At 36.2% G+C, this 23,744-nt stretch overlaps 1 protein-coding gene across 1 annotated transcript in view; it reads right to left on the minus strand.

Moving 5' to 3' along the window:
* Positions 1-23,744, minus strand: part of COL25A1 (collagen type XXV alpha 1 chain) — a gene marked incomplete at both ends in the record, with an annotated part of 459,205 nt that overhangs the window by 197,103 nt on the left and 238,358 nt on the right. The window contains 2 exons of the mRNA XM_080796594.1: positions 15,048-15,055; positions 17,086-17,130. Coding sequence (XP_080652720.1) covers positions 15,048-15,055; positions 17,086-17,130 — 53 coding nt within the window. The remainder of the gene's footprint in view (positions 1-15,047; positions 15,056-17,085; positions 17,131-23,744) is intronic.

Genomic DNA, 23,744 nt, shown 5'->3' on the forward strand with positions numbered 1-23,744 from the left:
CACTAGAGACATATCATTTTTCAATTTGTTACAAAGAAATTAAAAGCCCATAAATATGAATATTAGCACTTAATACTCTATTATGGGGCTTTAGTGTCCCATAACGTATATATTGGGATGTCAGACAAGGAGTCAGTTTTATATAAGTGATGTATTCTTATTTCTGGGCTTCATATGATGCCCTTAATGGATCATGACAAGCCACATTTAGCTAATTTTGGTTATAGTTTAAAAGTCAGAAGTTTGAAGATCTGTAATTTAGGAATCTATTTAGATACCATTCTTGGTATCCTAAGGCATTTAAAAGGCTAGCTAGCACAGAGTGAGACAAGGTGAGAACAAATATGTGACAAAAGATGTCATTTTTAAGAAATTGATCGTGTTGATTTTAAGACCAAGCCACCTATAGCTACTTTCAGCAAGCAAAAGCAAGATGTAGCAAAGAAATATTCCACGCTTAAAATGATGCTGACTGTACTCTATGACCCAGCAATTGCACTACTGGGTATATATCCTAAAGATACAAACGTGGTGCTCCGAAGGGGCACGTGCACCTGAATGTTTATAGCAGCAATGTCCACAATAGCCAAATTGTGGAAAGAACCTAGATGTCCATCAACAGATGAATGGATAAAGAAGATGTGGTATATATACACAATGGAATACTATGCAGCCATCAAAAGAAATGAAATCTTGCCATTTGCAACGATGTGGATGGAACTAGAGGGTATCATGCTTAGTGAAATAAGTCAGTTGGAGAAAGACAACTATCATATGATCTCTTTGATATGAGGAAGTGGAGATGCAATGTGGGGGGTTGGGGGGAGCTAGGAAAAGAAAAAATGAAAAGATGGGATTGGGAGGGAGACAAACCATAAAAGACTCAATCTCAAAAAACAGACTGAGGGTTGCTGGAGGGAGGGGGGACGGGAGAGGGTGGTTGGGATATGGACATTGGGGAGGGTATGTGCTATGATGAGTGCTGTGAAATGTGTAAACCTAGCGATTCACAGACCTGTACCCCTGGGGATAAAAATACATTATATGTTTATTAAAATAAAAAAATAAATAAAAAAAAATGATGGTGACTTCCAATCCCCAAAAACAAACATTCTCATATGAACTGTCCACTTTGAATGTTATCAAAACTCTTCTTAAAGAGAATGCTTATATTGTTCATGGAATCTAATTTACAATACAACAAGGGTATTATAAATCATTGAAAGTACTAAAGTAGGTGACATCTTAGCAATCATTGTACTTTAGGGTAATAGACTGAGTTCCTGCTTCTACAGAGAAATAAGACAGGTCAATTTTCACTAATAATTTACAATGAATGAAGGCATTCTTATTTACTCTATTTTTAACAGAACAGAAGTCTAGAAGATGAGCAAGGTGCTTTAGTTCCTAGAGTTTCCAGAAAGTACTGGAAGTTCTAAAAATGGAAGAAACTGCCTATTCTTTAATGACAAAATAAAAGCTTCCCCCTAGTCACAATGACAAATAGGAGGAGTTTCTCAATCCAAATTCATTTGCCTTGTGGTTTTGATTAAATATATACACATTGGAAACTTCATATTACAGAGAATGTACAATTCTTGCAGTGAGATTCTTACAAATTATGATATTTGATATGAGGTCAAGCAATTTTCCATTTTGTTCAAAATATTCCAATGACCTGAAATTGTCATCAGTTTATGTTCTGCAAAGTCTCTCTTCCTAAAGTCTATTCATACCACCAAACTAAAGATTAAGATTTTTCCCTCCCTCTTAACAGGAGAGGTAATGCCTATGAGAAAATAACATTTTTAACAAATAAAACCCAGGGGATCTAGTCAGGCAAAGGAACAAATCCTCATCCTTCACACAACTTTCAAACTGGAAAACAATACAAGAATTCAAAAATCGCTTCTTTTCAACTCATGCTGTATAATGTACAAAGTAAGTTTTATGTAATGGCCATGCCAGATCCACTTTGCTGTCAGGCATGAGAATTCAATGGTTAGAGGCTTAACTTTAATATGCAAAGTAGAGGGTTGGGCGGAAATGGAGGGGGGCATCAGGATAAATAACCCACACAACTGGAAGTAGGAGTTCAGATCATTGCCTATCTGGGGATATACAGGGCATATTGGAGAATGGTCAGACTACCTGAAAGGAAACCACAAGCTGATTAGTTCCACTCCAAGGGATGGTTTTTAAAAACCCGTTCTTATTCTTTACCATTGATTGGATGTCTAAATAGAAGGCTACATATGGTGAAAGATATATACATTGGGTCATTACAACAGAAGGGCGATAAATTATTCGGGGTGCCTGCAGAGAACTCTGTAATCCACTCTTTCCATTTTCACTCTCACCTGTGAAAAAGCCTGAAACTTATGCCAATTGGTTGTTAATAATGTGCTCTGGAAGGGAGCAAGTTGAAATTGTTCCCAAAACTGCAAATCAAGAGACAAAGTATGTGTGTCTACTACTGTTGAATGAAATTATATATCAGAACAAAAGACCGTGTCTGCAGTACAGGACTAAAGTATGCTTTCATGTGTCCTATAAAATCCAAAGCTCTGGGCAGCACAAAGCTCTGGAGTGCTTATATTTCTACTCCCAGAAGAATATCATAACATAGATGCAGCTAACAGAAGCCTCCAAAAGGAAGTTTGTGATATGAAATTTAAAATAATTGTTTTTTAAATTTGTAGTTTCCAGATTGAGTTTCTACTGTGCCTGCCAAACATTCTCCTTCTTTTTCTGTGGGTTAGCTACACAAATATGGATTTCATTTGTTTATTAAGAAAAGGAAGTGGTGATTCAGCCACTTTGTATAGATGTGCTAGTGTTCCTGTTTCTATTCTTCCACAGGACACAGTAAGAGGTGACAGGTCAAAAACTAAGAGGAAGGGAGAGCTCAGTGGGGCGGTGATTAGGAAGAGCGAGCTCCTTGGATCTCTGGCTTGGTCTGCAGCCCAGGCTGCCTCCCTCAGACCTTCTGATTTACCTCAGTACCTGGCCAGCCCCTGCTGCTCCATTTTTGTCCTCTTCCTCAATCTGGATGGTCTCTGGGCAGCAGAAATGCTATTATCAAACTCTCTTTTATGTAGGTTCCAAATGCCAGTTTTCCAGAAATCTTTCATCCTCAAATGTGTCAAGTAGAAGAGACTCTCCTCTTGTCTTTCTCTAAAAATTTTGTGGGTCTGTATTTATTTGCAACAGGAACATCAAATATACACATTCCAATGCTTTGTGCTGTCCACATGCCACTTATGAGCCACGTGCCACAAGTATGCCACTCCCTTTCTCTGAGCCCCATTTCAAGTTGGCGAGTGAAACAGAGCAATACTAGCAGTCCTGTCTACTTCACAGGGCTGTAGCATCAAATGATCTATATGAAAGGGCTTTTGATCACTAACTTCCAATTAAATGTATTGCAAAATAATTAGCCAAGAATGTTTTCAAATGAAGGATGCATATATTCTTACACATCACAGGCAAAATTATAAGGCTATGCATATGGACTATAAAAGCTCAGTTAACTCAAGGAACAAAGAAGGGAGGAGGAAGGATTTACAAAGAAGGGAGAAGACAGAGATAAAGGACACGTGTGAAGGTGCACTGCATATTCAGCAGGGAAAAGGTGCTTATTTGAAAACATCACTACCATGGTTAAATTTGTGTCAGTGTAGCTAGGCTATGGTGCCTGGTTGTTTGGTCAAACTCTAGACTAGATGTTACTATGAAGTTGTTTTAGAGATATTATTGACATTTACAATCAATTGACTCTGAGTTAAGCAAATTGTCCTTGATTATATGGGTGGGCTTTGTCCGATCAGCTGAGGGCCTTAAGAGCAAAAACCGGGGCTTCCCAGAGAAGAAGAAATTTTGCCTCAAGACTATAACACAGAAACCCTGTCTCAGTTTCCAGTCTGCTGGCCTGCCCTACAGATTTCAGACTTACCAGCTCCTACAGTTATGTGACCAAATTCCTAAAATAAATCTCTCTCTGATTGATATCCTATTAGCTCTGTTTCTCTGGAGAACCTTGACTGATACAGGCACCAAACCCATTTTCACTGGAAAACGCAGTGGATTCTTTTCAGCCCTCATATTGTTTGCCATTTTGTACCTCAACCATGCCAGCAATACAAGGTAGAGAGAACACAGCCCCAAGTGAATGATCATATTTGGTCACAGTAAGAAGAGTTTAGTATCTCCTAAAATCATAACTATCTCCATTTGGGTATCTTACCAATAACTCAAACCCAAAATCTCAACAATGACAAATTTTTCCTCCATAAAATATTCCTTTTTTGAGCTGCTGCTCCCATGGTGTACTGTTTGTCCCCACTGTAGAATCATCCTTCACTTTTCCTCTGGTTCACTCCTCATATTCATTCTATAAATCCTATCATTCTTCTTAGGTAAGTTTTCTCAGATGAAGCCCATCTTAGGTTTTCTTCACGTTTCCTCCAGTAGCTACCTACAAATTACTCTCAGATCAATCATTCTAAATAGGCTTTCATTATTGCTTACCAACTGCCCATTGCTTTTTTTTAATTAAAATTGAAGATCCATATCCTGCTAAATCTGGCATTCAAGGCTCTCCATGTGGAATCCTGACCAAGCATTCCAGAATATCCTCTACTACTTCTATCAAGAGCTATCTACTCCAGACACCATGGCCTCTCCAATGGCTCATTTCCACCTCTTAGGCCACCTTCTCCTTCTTCACTGACCCAATTATTTCCCATCTTTCAGGTCTCAGCTCAAGTTCCAATTTTCCTAGCCATTCATATGCTTAATAGAACTTCCTCATTCAGAATTAGTGTTGTGGTTATCTGGCTCATTCATTTGGCATTTAAGTATAAAGTTACTTGTAGGGTTAATACATAGTAAACAGTGAAGGCTATTCTCTTCAACCAAATTAAAAGCTGTCTGAGACAGGACTATATTTTTAAAATAATGTAAGGAGGGGTGCCTGGATGGTTCAGCTGGCGAAGCCTGCCTTTGGCTCAGGTAGGTCATGATCTCAGGGTCCTGGGATGGAGCCTGGCATCTGGCTCTGCTCAGCGGGGAGACTTTTTCTCCCTCTGCCTTTGTCCCTCTGCCTGCTTGTGCTCACTCCCTCACTCTCACTCTGTCTCTCTCAAACAAATTAATAAAATCTTAAAAAAAATTTAAGGAACAAAAGAAGGATAGGAGGGATGGAGGGAGAAACTGAATGAGAGACCTTCCTTTGTACTCATAAGCTGTGAGTTACAATTTGGCACTGCGTGTATCTTACATCCAAAAGCTATACTTATTTCCCGTTGTGGGAATAATCAAAAGAGACATTTTAATAAAATGTGCTGTCCTGAGGATACGTGAGTTTTCCAGTTGTGGTTGATTTGTATTACATCTGTTCTACCCACTCTGGGCAAAATGGCTGATAGGTATAGACCACAGTCAGGGAACAAAGTGATGTTAATTAATGTGCTTGGGTGTGCTCTGAAAAACAGCACCGAGGCTTTCTGTATTGGTAAACACAGTGCACATTTTTCAGTCTTCATCCCATTTACTAGTTTGCATTATCTAACACTGTTCACCACTCTCTTCATTTTAAGACTTTTCCCTTGTCTCCCTTGACTCTAGTATGTCCTGATTCTCCCTCCACCTCCCTAAGTCTTCATCTCAGTCTTCTTTAAGGGCTCCATTTTTCCATCTCAGTCTTCTTTAATGGTTCCCATTTTTCTCTTCTTAAGGGACAAACTCTAAAAGGGAGTAGGGGAGGGTCTTGTCTTCATGAGCTGAATAGCCTGATAACTTCAATCACTTCAATAACCAGCTACACTTTCATTATTTCCAAGCTCACACTCCAGCTCAAAACTTTCCCGAGTGGAATGACAACATAGCCAACTGGCAACTGGATGCTTCTGTGTGAATGTCCAATATGCATCTATAACTCTCCATTAGACCAAACCTCTTCTGCCTTCTTTATCCTTTGTCCCAGTGGCCTGCACTATTATTACCCAGAGCAAGGCCTGAGAATCACCCCCACTTCTCTCTCTTCTTCACCCTTACATCTAGTCACAAATTTCTGCCTTTTCTACCTCATTAATAGCACCTGAATCTATCCCAATCTCTACTTCTCTCCAAGCCATTACAGTTCTCACCTAAGGAATTGCAACAGTACCTTAATCATCTCTCACTTCCCTTTTGTCCTTCTGTCCTTTAGCAAGAATGATCTTCCTAAAATGTTCATCTGACCATGTCTCCCTACTTCTTACATCTTTCAGACTTTGTATACTCTCAGGATAATGACTTAGCATGCCTGCATGGTCCTTCGCAGACTTATCCACTCCAGTTTCTGCTCTCTTGATTTATGGCCCTGAACTTTACACTTCAAACTATTAAAATGCAGCTTTCCCCAATACCATTCAGTCTCATGCCTCAAAGCCTTAAAAAATGCTAGCCTTCCTGAAAACATTGCATTACTTAAGTTTTTCATGTCAATAATTCCTTGACTTATCATAAATCCAGAGGTACCCCTGATCCCATCCCCCACCCAAATCTGGGTTATTTACCCTTCTATTGTTCTCCTTTTGTACCTGGACATAACCAGAGCATACTTCTTCTCACATAATATTGCTATATTTTTGTTTGTTTTGCTTCCACTAGACTCTTAATTTCCTTGAAGACCGCGTCTTATCTTGTATTTTATCACCACCGTATACAGCAGAGGGTATGGCATGTATTAGGTACTCAATATGAGTTTGATGAATGAATCAGTGATAAATGGCACTATATTTGAATAACTGTATTAGCTAATTATTAATAACCCTTTAAAGTATCTCCTGACCCTATATCCTGATTCTATCAACTTATTCATTTCCTTGACCATAAAGAAATACTTTCTAATAAAAAAATTCTACAGAAATAAAAGCTAGAGATGTATATGTATTTCTGAGATTGAAATTATTAACAAGTAAGAAAATGAGAAAAAAAGCATTATTTTATTTAACCCTAAGCAAATCTGAAGAAAGCACATGGACCTATGAAAGTAAAAAAGGCATTAAAAATATCATTCAGAATGATTTTTTTAAAAATCATATGAACATTTAGGTAACCTAAGATACTTTAGGTTCATGGCTTGACTTTTAATTACACCAAAGCTAGAACTAAGGTTCATTTAACATCTAGATGGGGGAATTCTTTCTATATTATAGTCTAGGACTCCATTCTGATCAAACAGGTCACTTAGTCAACTGAGGCCAAATGTAGGCCAAATTCATGGTGTCCCCATCATCAGAAATGAAGCAGAAGCCACCCTTTTACAAGAGGAAATCGCAGCATTTTAAGTAGCTAATTTAGAAGAACGGGAACATTGAGAAGTTCTCTGTAATCACATGTTCCACAAAGATTATTGAGTACATAGACATTCACGGGGAAACAATGATGTACCCTTCAATTACTTGTTTGACCTTGTTCAAAATGCTAACATTCAAAATGATTCCAAACTGCTTTCTAACAGCACTTTATTTTAGAGTGACTTTCTTGACCAGGCTAGTTATTGCCCACAAATCCACAATTGGGAAGTCATATAATTATCTCCCCTTGTCCCAGAAGCTTTTTATTTGCAGGCTTGCATAGGCAGAGAGTCTTAGGAATTCAGCAACATAACTAAATATTTGATCACAAGAAAGTCAAACAAGGAAGAGTGCTGTGACACCCCATTTGTTTGTAGACTGGCTACTTGAAAGGTTTGCATGTGTCTGATGAGCAACCGACAGCAAAAACTTTAAAACTGAGAGGTTCCTTTTTAGTAATTCTGACTGTGTTAGTGCTACCTGTTCTGTTTTTTATTTTGTAATCTAAAAAGAAACACTCTTTTAACTCTCTCTTATTTCATCTATCAAGTATCTCTGGGAGAGAGAGGATCCATGTCTAAACTCTCTTTGGTTTTAATCATCTGTTTCCCACCAAAGAGTGACAGTTGCTTACTTTTCAAACCTTCTAAGAGCCACATTAAAAGCATTAGTCACAGATGGAGGCTTTGGCTGTACAGTTGGGACTTTGGGGTGAGTTTGGTGGAAGACACTCATGTACACACACTTAGGACAAGAGCCTCCCCCAAAAAACACAATCAGCTCTTTAAAAAGTAAAAATAAAAAAAATTAAAAGGGTTAGTCATTTTTTTCATAAAGGTATTACTAAACATTAAGCTTTCATCTGAAACAACTAGGAGTTTGAAACAAGATAGATAATCAGAATTGTTCCTAGTTGAGGAGGTTAGCCTGAACTCAATACTGTTGTAGCAAAGGTAATGAAGTCACTCAGTGGCACAAGAGACAGTAGAGAGAAGAAAGAGAAAGCCGTAAGAGAGTCTGATGATGCTTAAAGTTAAAAAGCCCTCCTTATCAATGATGTTACAAAGTAACCTGGGCAGGACTGGGGCTCATGACCTGGCATTAAAACCCTACTCTTCTTATAAACCAATTCCCAACTTAAAAAAAACAAAAACAAAAAACCTCTTCCTTTTTACTTTTATTTCCTGCCCAAAAATTCTAGTAATATTTCTTTTAAGATTATATTTATTTATTTATTTGAGAGAGAGAGAGTTCAAGTAGGGGGAGGAGCAGAGGGGGAGAGAAAGGGAGGGGGAAAAATATCTCAAGCAGACTCCATGTTGAACGTAGAGCCTGACACAGTGCTCAATCCCACGACCCCGAGGTCATGACCTGAGCCAAAACCAAGAGATGGATGCTTAACCAACTGAACCACCCAGGTGCCCCATTCTAGTGATAATAGTTTTGAAGAATGTTTTTCTTCTCTAAAATGTTACAGTAAGACAGAAGGTACATTATTACCCAAGTGGCATACCTATGTAAATCTCTCTGAGGATTTCTGGCTTTTTCTATTCCCTTTTTTTTTTTTTTTTTCTATTTCTTAAGGAATTATTTCCAGATAGGGCAGCAGAGATTGGCTGTTACCAAATGTGTTTACCTTTTCTTCTGAGCATACAGCTACCTTTCTTGTTCTTTTATGTGAAAATGGAAGTTGACTCTTGCCAAAGGAATGTGGTCAAAAGTGATATAAACCATAAAACCCTGAACTTCAAGTGCTGGCCAAAAAAATTCTTCTATCTAACCTTTAACTCTCTTTCCTTATTTTTCTTATCTGATGGTTGCATATCTATGCTCAGTGTAACTTTAGAACACTCGGATGAAATATAGTCTCCATCACTCTGGGTACTTGAAAGATTATCCCTCATCATGTATAAGAAATAAATGTATATTGTGGTAAACTACTAACATCTCAGGGTCTGTCTGTTATAATAGCTACAGTTATTCTAAAACAGATGGCATCTAGAAATAGATCAGTAGAAAAAATAATGTTGCAAAGAAAAACATTGTCAATATTTTTGTATGTCTAGTTCCTCCTCTTCCCCCCTTTTTAAATACCCTTATTTGCCTCAATTTGTGGGTCTTTTCCCATTATCTTTCCCTTTTCAAAAATTCCAAAGTTCTGCTTAAACTGGCACTAAATCTACATAAACAGTATGAGAGGGAGCATTGAAATAAATTGCCACTAAACAGTTCCCTCTTCAAAAATGGCAGCTTGAATCACTCAAAACAGAAGACATAAAAAGACACTAGGGAATTTATTCTATGTAAGAATTATAGTTATATCCACTTTTTCTACCTTTTGTTCCAAGAGACAAACCTGTGTTCAGTGTCCCAAAATGAACTACCCATCTGTGACAGCCTATGGTCATTCTATTATAGCCCTGTCCCCAAACAGCCTTAGATGCAAACTAATTCTCCAGGCTTGTTTCATCTGTTTCTTTGGTTTGTTATGGTGACTATATCTGAATTTTATCTAGCCATCCTAGTATATTATTGTGATTCTGCTTCCTATAAGATAAATGATTTGCTCTATCAACAATAATGCCCATTATGATAGAAAAAATAAGCCACTACATACCCAAAAGCATAATCTTTGAGCCCTAATAGAAATTAAAATATGCTAATAATTAAGCAGGAATATAACAAAGAAGAAATTAAAGGAACATTTACTGAAATACTCTAAGACAATTTTATGTTTAATTTTCTTAACTCAGAGGAAAAGCTCTTATCACCACACATTAGATGTGAATTAGATAATTTATAAGCTTGTCTTGAGTAACCAGCTGTATGAAAGAGCACGTGGATGATGGGAGATCTATAGGTAACTAAGAAAACTTAATAGGAACTGTAAATAACAGAGGGTAGGATAAGACACAACAAAGAAGGTATTTGCAAAGAAAGTGATAAACCTTAAACCTTACTTGCCTGAAAAACATCTTATAGAGATATGGGAATGGGGAAAATGGGCTTAAGAGAGATAGAGATGACATGGGTTCAAATTTTGGTTCTGCTTCCTGCTAAATGTGAGCGCTTGAGCAAAATTACTTAACCTGCCCAACACTCAGTTTCTCAGTCTGTAAAATGGATATAATAAATCTCTACATCATGAAGCTGGTATGAGAATTGGTCTGTAAAGTGACATGTCGTAGGAAGTTTACCACAAACTGCAATTATTAGCGTATCTGGAAAAGATTTACTACTGACTTAAAAGTCATATTGTTTTTTCAATATGAAGTAAAGATATCAGAGTTTTTCATCTAAAATTTCCTCAGAGATTTCTTTTCCTAATTCATCTACCATATTGGCAGAAATAGCATTGTAAGCTTAACTTGGCTAAGTCTGCTTCATTCATCTGTCAACAAGATTCTGGGCTTCAAATGGAGTTGACAATTGCTGAAGGTAGATGGGACAAAACAGGCTGCACGAGAGCCTCGTATTTCACACCTCAGAGGGTTCTAAGCTACCAACAATAACATCATATCTCTGTCAGTCAAGCACAATTATATGGCTTGATAGGCCGAAACAAATAAAAAGCCAGTTAAAACAGGTCTCCTGACTCTTTTCTGGCCACACTTATAGGACTCGATTGAATCTGCTACCTATGAATATTAGAATAGCACTTCCTTTGGGGACAAAAGGACAGAGAAACCACATCCTCCACTGACTCGAAAAACGGTCCAAAATAGTGCAAAATTTGCTACATTTGAAAACTCTGAAGTCACTTTGTAAATTTTAATCTTACTGTTGGCTTCTTATTGAAACATGAATGTATTTTTAAGACACCCAAAATAGAAGGTACAATTCATGCTGTGTGCAATCAGGTAACACAACCGTCAGGCAAATCATTCTAGCAAATATATTCATGATACCCAAGCTAGGCAGTCAAAGCACTTTGATGCATTCCTTTTGAGCAATGTTTGAATACATGTTACCTTTATGAAAAAGAAAATAGAAAAAAGTTCCTGATATCCATCTAAAAGTAAATTACATTATCATAAGATTACTCCACTGGAAGCTTCTATAATAGAAACTCTTATGATGGTGATATCTTTTTGTCAAAGAGGGTAACTGAGTTTTAAGCTGAATAGCTTCTTCCTAAAGAGTAAATTGATATGTGGGATCAAAATCAAGTTGTATTTCAAGGTTTAAATTATAAATGATCTCAATATGCAATAGAAACTGACAGAGAATAATCACTTTGGCCAGACATAATTCTAGTGTAACGTACCCAAGTTTTCCAAAATACATCAAATGAAGGTGTAAGTGGAAAATTGCTAAATTAAATTCTATCATTATGCTTTTTTATTTTTTTTTTAATTCTACTTCAGGGTATTACTTCAGAAGGGCAATGAAAAAGGTGACTCTGAGTGGCAGGAGATCTGATACTGTCCTTCAGGCCAATCAATCTTTTATTTGTTTGTTTGCTAAGTGTGCGAATGCTGTTTTGTACCTACTGAGCACATTTCACAACAAATGAACGTGAATGGCAAGAAAATACACAAGACACCAGGTTATACTTCATAATCTTTCTGTACATGTGAAACCATGGGACCACAGAAACTCATGGCTAGAAGGAGCTCAAGGAATTTATTTTTGCCAAGGGGTCTGGCACAGGCTCTGTGCCATGGATTCCTCACCAAAAGCAAGACTATCGAAATTCTCAGACCACCTTGTGCTTTATACTGAATTTAAAGGATGGAAGCAAGGGCAATTGCCATTAAAATGGCAGCATAAGCTTTGATATTTCATCCAATTTCTTACTTGTGAAGACAGTTAAATATATTTTTTTAATGCAAAATTAGGGGGAAAATTCCTCTAAAAATAAAAATACAGGAACTTTCAGATTTCAGTTCATGAAAAAGAAATGGAAGGAGAAAAAATACACATACAATTAAATGATGCTAAAACTAGGATGAGTATGGTCACTTCAAATTATAGTTGTCAATAATTAGATATTATGCCTCAATAAATATATCATTGGTAACCTATTTAACCATAATAATGTCACTGTTCATTTATTTTTATTCAGATGCAAGAAATATAACGGAAATATTTTATAACTCCAAAGTAAAATTTGATAAAACGCTAATCTTTCTTGAGAGTCATAAGTGTTTAGAAATTAAAGGCTCAAGAGGATTTCATTATAAGGCATTTCACCCATAATTGTTCCCATGATATGGGGTCCCAAGTACTAGGAGACTCCATTCTATTAGTAAAAAGAGCATGATCAATAGATACTTTTTCTCTTTTTTGCAGTCAATGGTTTTTCGTCTTTCCAAATGTGACATCAATTATCTTTTAGTCAGTATTATTAACTTATTTATTATTAAATTATTAATTTAATTATTTATTGAATTATTAAAATTATAAATTATAAATTCAATTATTATTAAAACTCATAATTATACCTTATTTCTTGGATTTCATGCAGTTTTTGAAACATAGTATTCCTTCTTCAAAATGTCATCAAGATGGGACAGTCAGAATGCTCATTTTATAGAGCAACACCTTTACATTTCTTGGACATGTTTTTATTACATATAATTACTTATTTCAAGGAATATGATTTGACCATAGCCTGACAAACTTGTGTGACAGTGATCCATGTTGTAACATACTCATATCTCATAAGGGATAGGGATAATGCGGTAAGTAGAAAGGGTTTAAAACCAGACACGTCTAATTGTAAACCCTCTCTAAAGGTGCAACCATTGATAATTAACTTCTGTGAGTCTTGCCCTCACTGAGCATTGGGAATGGTAACACCAGGATTTATGTGAGATAAAGTAAAAGTATGTGTATGGAGTGCCTAGAATATTACTTGCCACATACAGACATGTGCATTATATTACATTTCACATTATTGGGCTTCACAGGACTATAGGGTTTTTTGTATTATAAATTGAAGGTTTGTAGCAATCCTGCATCAAATAAGTCCACAGAAATCATTTGTCTAATAGCATTTGCTCACTTTGTGTCTCCGTGTCACATTTTGGCAATTCTCACAATATTTCAAACTTTTTAATTATTATTATATTTGTTATGGTGATCTGTGATCAGTTATTGTGACTCACTGAAATCTCAGGTGATGGTTAGCATTTTTAGCAAGAAAGTATTTTTTAATTAAGGCAGGTACCTTGTTTTTGGTTTTTTGGACATAATGCTATTACACACTGAAGAGACTACAGTACAGTGTAAACAAAACTTTTATAGGCACTAGGAAGCCAAAAACTTCATTTGACTCATTTTATTGTGTTTATCTCTTTATTTCAGGAGTCTGGAACTGAACCCACAATATCTCCCAGGTATGCTTGTACTCAGGGCTTAAACATATTAGTTAGATTTTTTTTTTCTATATAATAAGAAAGAACAATTAAATCTTTAGTGGAGAACCTGGACTACTAGATGGTCCCAAGAAGGGAGGGGCTGTATGGCGGCTGAAAACTTTTGAAGGGCCAAATAGGAAATACTAGAACCCAGAATGTCACCGTATGGCAGAAGCAAGATTTAACTACCTCTTGGCATGTCTAATACTTACATCCAAAAAAAAAAGCCTTGAACACTCTATTCTGGCTGTAATCTCCAGAGTTTCCTCTGCATAGTAATGGTTTGTTTCTAGTTTTAAAGACAGAGGCTTACATAGGAAACCAAAGAATAAGGCTCCTAGACCTGAGCCATGCCATCTGCCTAGCATTAAGCAGGAGCTGAAAGTCAGTTACAGAAGCAAAGTCACTTCTAACATGATTTATGTTCCAACCTTGAACGTGGCAGGAAGACTGCAAAAGATATTTGGAAGCCAATGCTTCCTCTGAATAAAGTAAACGAGTATATGCTAAGCCCCTCTCCCTAGACCATGCTGGCCCGTTAGATACGCTGCCAATGTGGAGTCTTTGAACCCTGGAGCAAACTGACTATTCGGGATGAGCAAATATCTCAAGGCCAATGATCATTGCTACCGTAAACGTACAGTGGACAACGCGAACACTGGGGTCAGACAACAGATATCCAGGATATTATTACTCAAAAACACATCTAGCTCAAAACTGACAAGATAATCTGTTCCTGTGAGTGCAAAGCAGGCTGGAATGCTACAGCTCTGACCTACTCAAGGAAAGAAAAAAGAAAGTGCAACCCTCCAAGGACTCCATCTCATGTTCTTTAAGCAGGCAAACTCCGACAGACTTCAAAGGGAGTGTTGCCTAAGGAGGGCGTACCAGACCAAGCCCACGGGGGGTATCATTTCCATGATCATGTTGCCATCTACATTTGGTGAACTGGCAAATGCAAATATTTCAGATACAAGTTTAAACAGATGAAAAAAGAAGTGCAAAATAGCATGGGGATTTGCTTGCAAGAGAAACCTCAGAATTCCAAGAAAAGTATTTAATATCAGGAGCTTCATAAGTTATTCCAAAATTCCCAGGAGAGTAACTGGTTTGTGATCATATTAAAAATAAGGTTTTTTTTTAAAATAAACATGTTTTGCACTTGAACATATGCAAGATAGTTTACTTAAAAAAATAATTTCCCAACACTAAATACTCTTCAAAGGTCAGTAACATTTTTCTAATTGAAATATAGACTATATTTTGATAGCATAACAAAATTTTAATGTACTTGATCCCAATTAATGTACAAAAGACCAAATGCAGCAAATATACTTACGGGAGGACCTGTGAGGTGGGGGTGGGTTGGAGAGAATAAGAGAAAGGGGAAGATGAATTAGTGAAGATACAAAATATTAAGATTAAACACAAGATGAAAACATTGTCATAATCATCAGCAAAATACAAGATGAAGAAGTCATTTAGAATTCAGTGATTCTTAATCTTTTTATTAGGTCATGGACAACTTTGATACCATATCAGAAAAGTGTATTTACGTCTATCTGAACATCAAATTTTACATGAAATTTCAATGGATGTTCAGATTCCCTGAGACCTGTCCATGAATTACTGAGAGGTTCATCTTAAGACATCCTACTTACACCTAAAAATTTAGATAAAATATGAATCAGTAGGATCTTTGGTCATTTATGATAGCCTAGTTAGAGAGAATTGATATATAACTTTCTTGAGTTTGATAAAGTGGTTAAATGAGAAATGTACCCATGATTTGTTCTAAGAATATTTTTCCATTCAGTAGCATTGTCAATATATAAAGCAATAAACTCTAATATTTGTTTCTTTGAAACTGTACATTCTCATCAAAACACAGGAAATGTCTAAGAAAATTTCAATATTTCCATGCTGTATATTCAATTAAAACACAAGTTTTTAGTAGTCAATAAGTTAGGAACTGACTTTTTAATTTTTCTATAAAACTTCACATCAGTACAAAATGTTTACTTTTCCCCCCCAATCCTTTTTATTTCCTTTGACAAAGATCAATTCACTGATTATTTTGTTCCACTAATATTTCATTATTTCTTTCCTTAAAACACATTTATAAACCATCTTCTAATATAATACTTTGTATTGTGAAAGGGATCCCTATACAAGCATCCAATTATTTAGAATAAATGAGGTTTAAAGATAACTTTTAGGAACACTTAAAAGGAATTAAGCAGCTATACTGCCCAAATTACTGAATTTTCATAAATCCCTTTTACTTTGACATCTTTTGTTTTCTTTTCTGAAAAAGGAAATGAGAAAAAAAAAAAAAACCCACAACAACCCACAGCAAATCAATCTGTTGCTTTTTTTTTTGGTAGGTTAGTATTTCTGCTATTTTAACACTTAGAAATTGATTGTTTTTAACATTGATAAATACTTACTAAAAAATAGTGGAAAATGGTATTTCTTAGCACACTAGAATCAAACCTTAAATTACCTTTAAAGTGAAGAAAAAAACTCAAATAAAAAAAATTTTTTTGAAACCAAATATCCAAATGAGTGTGTATACTTACTGTCTTGCTTGTTTTATAAAGTCTAAGACGCCAAAAATGTCAATGACCATGTGAAATCTAATCAGGACATCAATTCTTCCTTGCAAGGTAAGAGGAAGATACATACAGAGATTTGGCCTGAAAGCAAAAACTCAACAGAAATGGGCACCAGGACAGTTGGTCCCATTTCAAATTTTGCTCATAAACTATTGTGCGGCCTTGGCCGAATCACCTGACTGCTCCAGGGCCTCCATTTCCTCAACTACAAAATGAAAATGCTGGATTGATTACTGAGGCTGCTGTCATCACAAAAATTCTAGGGTTATACAAGAGGAATAAAAATTCCAAATTTTGAAATGAATGAGAGTAAAAGCATAACAAAATTGTACCAGTTGGATGAAATAACAATAAAGCTTTCCAAGACATGTGCCTCAGTGTCCCAAAGCAGATGTTTTCATAAAGATCCTGCATTTGCTCTCTATGGAGACGGAAGCGTGGGCTTAAGGCCACACTGCGTGCAGCTAGAAACCGTCGACTGTAGCAGAAAGGCCAAACTTCACCTGATGCAGTAAGTAACCCAAAATTGGGTCCCAGTGGTTATCAAACATTAAAAAATTAACAATATTTTCCAAACTTCTATCTACAGTTTGATGGAAAGAAGAAGATGAAAAAAATTCTAGGTCTAGCAGAGGAGATTTAAACACACAAGCTTATGCGCAACCTCTAGAAAGACAATACAATCATTAATTAGGAGGAACAGATGCAGGAATCTAACCGAAACATTAATGACAAGGAGCAGCTGAAAGAGAGACTTACCAGATTCTCCTCTTCGGCCCCTCTTACCTCGTTTCCCTGGAGGGCCTAAAATATAAAGAATAACTTTTTTAACATGATTTTAATATTTTGTTTCTTGTTCAAAAATGGCTAGTAAGTAATTTCTACAATTTATCACTGTTTTTAACTGACAACCTCAAGAAAGGGACCAGATATTTGTAAAGGCCAGCGTTATCCTATCAGCATAACTCTTAAGCCTCATTTAATTATAAAACCTACGCCAGATGTCTAATCATCTAGCATTACTTAAGAACGATAAACATTCAGAACTTTCATTCATCCTGTCTGGATAACATCAATAAAGAAAGACTTTAATTGCAAATTGGTACTGTTGAGATTTCATGTTTCTTATGAAAATTTTTTTTCTAAAGGTTGTATATATTAATAATTAAAAGCACTGAGCACAAATGACTACAGTTTCTCTTCAGTCAGGTCCATCATGATTCCTTTAAAAATATTTAGTTCACAGTTAATTAAATGTATATATTCATAAAGGAAATAATCCTTACAATATTTCCATTTTATTATATATGAATTTTCATATATTGAAATTTCTCTAATTGAGAACCAGTGGAGTTAAAATCATATTCTTAATTGGGAAGTGTTTAGGTACTAGCTATAGGTCTCATTTTTCTAAGGAGCTAGCTCATTATTGTCAGTCAGTAAATAGTTAATCTTTACGATGATCTCACTTTGCAAGTGGAGGGAAAACCTTCTTTTTTTTTTTTCCAGTGAATTGCCTATAAAGACCACCAAGCTAGTATGCATCAGACTTAACACAAGATTCTAGACATTCATGGCTTTCAAGCCATTACTCTCAATTATATAATTTCTGCCTTCATTTCCTTGAGTAGGACTAGTTCCCACTGAATTATGGTTCAGGCAAATAGAAGAGAATAATTAGCCCACAATGAGAATTAAGGTCTTATAATATTTGCTGGAAGAAAAAGGCCAAGGAAAATACAGACCCTCCTTGTTTTAAAGAACGACCTGCTAAGTTGGACTGATGACTTCCAAACTCTAGAAAGTTTAAGAGCAGCACAGGCCTTAGCATCCAGCCAGCTTTCGATGGGATTCTGAGCTACCAACTTCCACATGGAAACACTGTCATGCGAACAGAAACATCAGTGGGCCAGTTAGTTTCCCCTCAAGCTCTTACATAGAGTTAGCCTGGCCATCTGTGTTTTGTAAGAGGTTAAAAACAATCAACTAATAAAATTGGTTGAAAATGTTAGGAGAAGAATTTTTGCAGCAGAGTCAAAAACTGTTATTCAGAATTTCAGATTTCTCTCTGTATTCTGAAATAAGAGAAACTAATTTCTTTCTTCTTTCTTTCTTTCTTTCTTTCTTTCTTTCTTTCTTTCTTTCTTACTTTCCTTTTGAATAGAGTAAAATTTCTTGGATACTATTCAGGATACACTTGGCCAAACTGAGAGTAAAAGGAGAATCACATAAATAGGCAAATAAATTTAGTAGGACCCTAATAGTTATGAAAAATATACTTATTTACACACACAAACATGCACAGAAATATATTGACATATTCTGATATTTACAATGTCCTTAGGATTAGGAATCAGATTTTCTTTTCTATACAAAATCATTTAAACTGAGTAGTTAGTAACCACTATATACTTAACGATGTCTGTGGTTTGCATAGTAGGCGATATAGGTTATGTATAAGATGGATGGGATGTATAAGATGTAATAGAATAATTAGTATTCAAAAAAGAAATAGGCATGTCCACAGGCTAGAAATGGACCAGAAATGCAAAGTGGAAAGCAGGGATAAAGTCATGAACCTACTGGGCTCCAGTTCTGGACAGAGGAATGATGGCCACAAGTACTATTTCTGGAGAATAAATACACAAAAGTTCTCTAACCAGATTCAGTGGCTTAGAAATGCTAAAGACAAGCTGAAAAACAAACAAACAAACAAACAAAAAAACCAACAACAACAAAAACCAAGTCTCTGGTTTAACTGCTGAAGAATACAGACAGAATCTCTCAATCAGAAAATGAAGTAAGCATCTGCTGGTTGGGTGCCTAACTCTATGATATCTACAACATAAATCTGGGACAGAAGTCCAGAAATGCTAGTTTAGGACCAACCTGGTCTAGAAGGCTGAGGATGTCAGGTAAAAACAAACATAAAAGAACTAGGTAAAAAAAGAGTGAGTACAGAGAAAAGAAAGGCATTCATAGTGAGAAAACTATAGCAAAAGAAAGAAAATACCTCCTACTCATAATGGTTACACAAAAAATTCCAAAATAAATGAAGAAATCTAAGGCCATGACAGGCAATACTCAATAATAGGATCATGAATTATTTCCAGGTAAAATTAATTTTTTTTAAAGATTTATTTATTTATTTGACAGAGAGATCACAGTAGACAGAGGCAGGCAGAGAGAGAGAGAGGGAAGCAGGCTCCCCACTGAGCAGAGAGCCCAATGCGGGACTCGATTCCAGGACCTCGAGATCACGACCCGAGCCGAAGGCAGCGGCTTAACCCACTGAGCCACCCAGGCGCCCCAGGTAAAATTAATTTTTAAAAACCATCAGACAGGAGCACTTGGGTGGCTCAGTTCATTAAGTGTCCGACTCCTGATCTGGGCTCAGGTCATGATCTCAGGGTCATGGGATTGAGCCCTAAGTTGTGAGCTCCACTGTCAACACGCCTGCTTAAGATTCTTTCCCTCTCCCTCTCCCTTTGGCCCTCACCCTGCATGCATGCACACACATTCTCTATCAAATGAACAAATAAATAAAATCTTATTAAAAAATCAGACAAAAGTTGGTATGTTAATTATACTTTAAGAGATAAATGAAGAAGTAACATCTATTAAAGAGTAAGGGATTTAAAAGATAATTTTTTTAAAAAAATGTATTTGAGGGGTGCCTGGTTGGCTCAGTGGGTTAAGCCTCTGTCTTCGGCTCAGGTCATGATCTCAGGGTCCTGGGATGGAGCCCTGCATCGGGCTCTCTGCTCAGCAGGGAGCCTGCTACCCCCCCCCCCACCCTCTACCTGCCTCTCTGCCTACTTGTGATCTCTCTCTCTGTCAAGTAAATAATAAAATCTTTTTTAAAAATGTATTCGAAAGAAACTTTTAGAAACCTGGAAGATAATAAAAAGAAAAACAGTCATTGAAATTTAAAAAAATAAAAAGAACAAAATATTCAAACTCTAGCCTGGATATGGTTGAAGACCGAATTGATGTAAAAGGTGCAGAATGCAGCCCAGAGACAAATCCAATACTGATCTCTCTCTTTTTCTCTCTATCTAACTACTCTGCTCTAAATGTTTGTGTGCTCCCAAAATTCCTATGTTGAAATTCTAACTCTCAGCAATGATGGTAGTAGGAGGTGGGGCTTTGTGAAGACAATTAATTCATGATGCTGGGATCCTCATGAATGGGACTAGTACCTTAGAAAACCCCACAAAGACCCCACAAAGATCCCCTAACCCTTTCCACTCTGTGAGGATAGAGTGAGAAGACACTAGCTATGAATCAGGAAGAGGGCTCTCACCAGAAGGTGACCATGCTACCACCTTCATTTTTGACTTCTCAGCCTCCAGAACTATGAGAAATACATTTCTGCTGTTTATAAATCACCCAGTCTATGGTTTTTATTATAGCAGTCCAAAAAGACTAAGACCCTATCTATCTATTTATATTTCTATCTAATTATCTATCTACCTACCTACCTATTTATTTATGTCAAGGAACAAAATTTTACTTATATCAATAAGAGAACCCAGAAGAAATGATAGAGACGTCCTTATTTAAGAGATAATAGATGAGAGTTTTCCAGAACTGAATATTGGAGTCCTGAGGTTGAACTTATACCCCAAGTGGCAATAGAAATAAATCACACTTAAATGTAATAATGTTCAAGAATAATGAGAAAATGTTAATAACTACCAGAGGGAAAATTACAGTGGAAGGTACTTAGATTGACTGTTGTCTCACCCACATTAAATATGTCAGAAGAGCCTAGTCCTGATTTTCATAATAAATTTCAGAAATCTCTAATTATTATTTGCTTATTAGAATTAGTTTCTCATTTTCTCCTGAAGAATGTTCCTTTTAAACAGTAGAATTTATCAATAAAAATAAATTGCATTCATGTTTAAAACTAGTTTGAAATAAACGATAAAAATAATTTAAAATATATTAAATTATGAAAAAGTGATTTTAAAAAAGCAATGATATCTTTTGAAGAAATTAAGAAACAAAGAATATTTCTGAACACATCTGTCTTAAATATTCAATCAGAGCCTTAAAGAAATAAGCCAGCGGTGCCTGGGTGGCTCAGTCAGTTGAGCGTCTGACTCTTGATTTCAGCTCAGGTCATGATCTCAGGGGCTTGAGATCGAACCCCACACTGGGCTCTGCACTCTGCAGGGAGTCTGCTTAAAGATTTCCTCTCACCCTTTCCCTCTGCCCCTCCCCGCCATTTGTGTGCACTCTTCTCTTTCTCTCTCTAACATAAATAGATAAATCTTAAAAATACATATACCAAATGCTGTGAGAAATACATCTGTTATACTGAGAATTGAGAAAGAATAAAATTTAAGGAAATGGAAAAGATAATTGGCAAAACATACTTATTGAAAGTCAAAAGTTTGACAAAGAATTTCATAATATGTGAGAGAGAAAATGAAGCTGAACTAAGTTGTGATAAAGTAAGAATCTAGACTCAATGAGGTTTACAAAGAAAATACTAGATTTCAGAAGAGGATGTTTCAGTTACTGTAAGAAACATAAGACTGAAGTGAGTCTTATTATATTATATTAGGCTTATTTTATTAGGCTTAGTGAAGTAAAAAATTACGTAAAACACTCAGAAAGACATAGATACAGATCTTGCTTAAAAGGGAATAAATAGAAATTCTGAAAAAGTCTATTGTGCCTCTAAGACAATTTGATATTGCTTGTGAATTTAAGGGAAAAATCATTTTTAAACAAAAATGATTGGATGGGATGAATTTAACAATAGACAGCTGGCAGATCACTAGAGTGAGAAAATGAAAAATCAGAAAAGACAAATGATAAATGTTGCCCAGACAAAACTGATGTTAATAATAGTGGAGAAAGATAGTGACTGTTTCCATTCCAAACTGAGTGATGAAGTTTTGGCCAGGCATGAACTCTAAGAACAAATAGAGAAGCTAAAACCTGACTCTTATTCACTGAATTTGGCCAGATCCTTGAAGCAGAAATTCTCAGTGAATTCTATCAGCAAAAGCCATGAGTCTGCAAAAGAAACTGGTTTAAGAATATGAATGGGAAGCTATCAGCAACAGAGGAAGTGAAAATTTACAAGCAGAGAATTCATGAAATGAAGAATGATTTATGGAAAATGGAGGGAGGCTATAAAACCAGATTGCTCTTTATAATAAGAAAATTCATGACACTCGGTGCTCTTCATGTTACAGAGTTGTTGCTTGAAAGACAATGCAAACCATCAGCCTAAGATAGGCATTGAAAAAAGTTAGCCATGATGATAATGCTTTAAAGACCTGTGTCAACAAACCCAACTTGAGACACATCTGGGTCATCAAATCACATCATAGCAAGGTGTCTTAAGCCAAGCCAATTCTTTTGGTCCCAAACTAATATAGCTGGAGCACTCTATACCTTACTAATGGCATATGGTTATGGCATATGTCTGGAATACCCTTATCTGGTTTAGCAGATAAATTACCCCAAACTGGTCAATTCTACTCCTATTACTTGAATCTATTCATTCTTGCCCACCCCTACTAGTATGTCACGGTGAGCTTAAACATAACCTTTCTGAGTACTCAGAGAAGAGATTTTTTTACTAGGATTTTACTTTTCTTTGCAAAATATTTTACCACCTATAAACATTTACAGTTAAACAGGAAGTGTTTGAGAAAAGTTTCAGAACTCATAATGGGCTGGGGTTTTGTTTTGTTTCATTTTTACCTCCTGCTTTGTATTTCAACACACATTTCTGGCTGTCTCTATTCTGGAGGGGGAAAGAAATAATGTGGATAGGGTTCCTGGGTGGCTCAGTTGGTTGAGCATCTTGCCTTCAGCTCTGGTCATGATCCCAAGGTCCTGGGATTGAGTCCGGCATCGAGCTCCCTGCTCGGGTGGGAGTCCGATTCTCCCTCTCCCTCTGCTCTTTCCCATGCTTGTGCTCTCTTGTGTGCTCTCTCTCTCAAATAAATAAATAAAATCTTAAAAAAAAAAGAAAGAAAGAAAGAATGTGGATAGAAACAAAAGAAAGAAATCAAATCATAATGGATTATAGATTTAAACATGAGAACAGAAACTATAATCTCCTAAAAGAGAACATAGTGAAAAGGCTCCTTGATATTGGTCTTGGCAATGATTTTTTAATTATGACACCAAAAGCACAAGCAACAAAAGCAAAAAATAAACAAGTGGATTTAAACTAAACTAAAAAGTTTTTGCACAGCAAAGGAAATGATCAACAGGATAAAAACTCAGTCTATGGAATGTGAGAAAATATTGGCAAACCATATAACTGGTAAGGGGTTAATACCCCCAAAATATAAGGCATTCCTACAATTCAAAAGCAAAAGAAGAAACCACCGGATTTAAAAATGGGCAAAGAACCTATGTAGACATTTCTCCAAAGATAA

Source organism: Martes martes (assembly GCF_963455335.1).
Source record: "Martes martes genome assembly, chromosome: 2".
NCBI classification, from domain to species: domain Eukaryota; kingdom Metazoa; phylum Chordata; class Mammalia; order Carnivora; family Mustelidae; genus Martes; species Martes martes.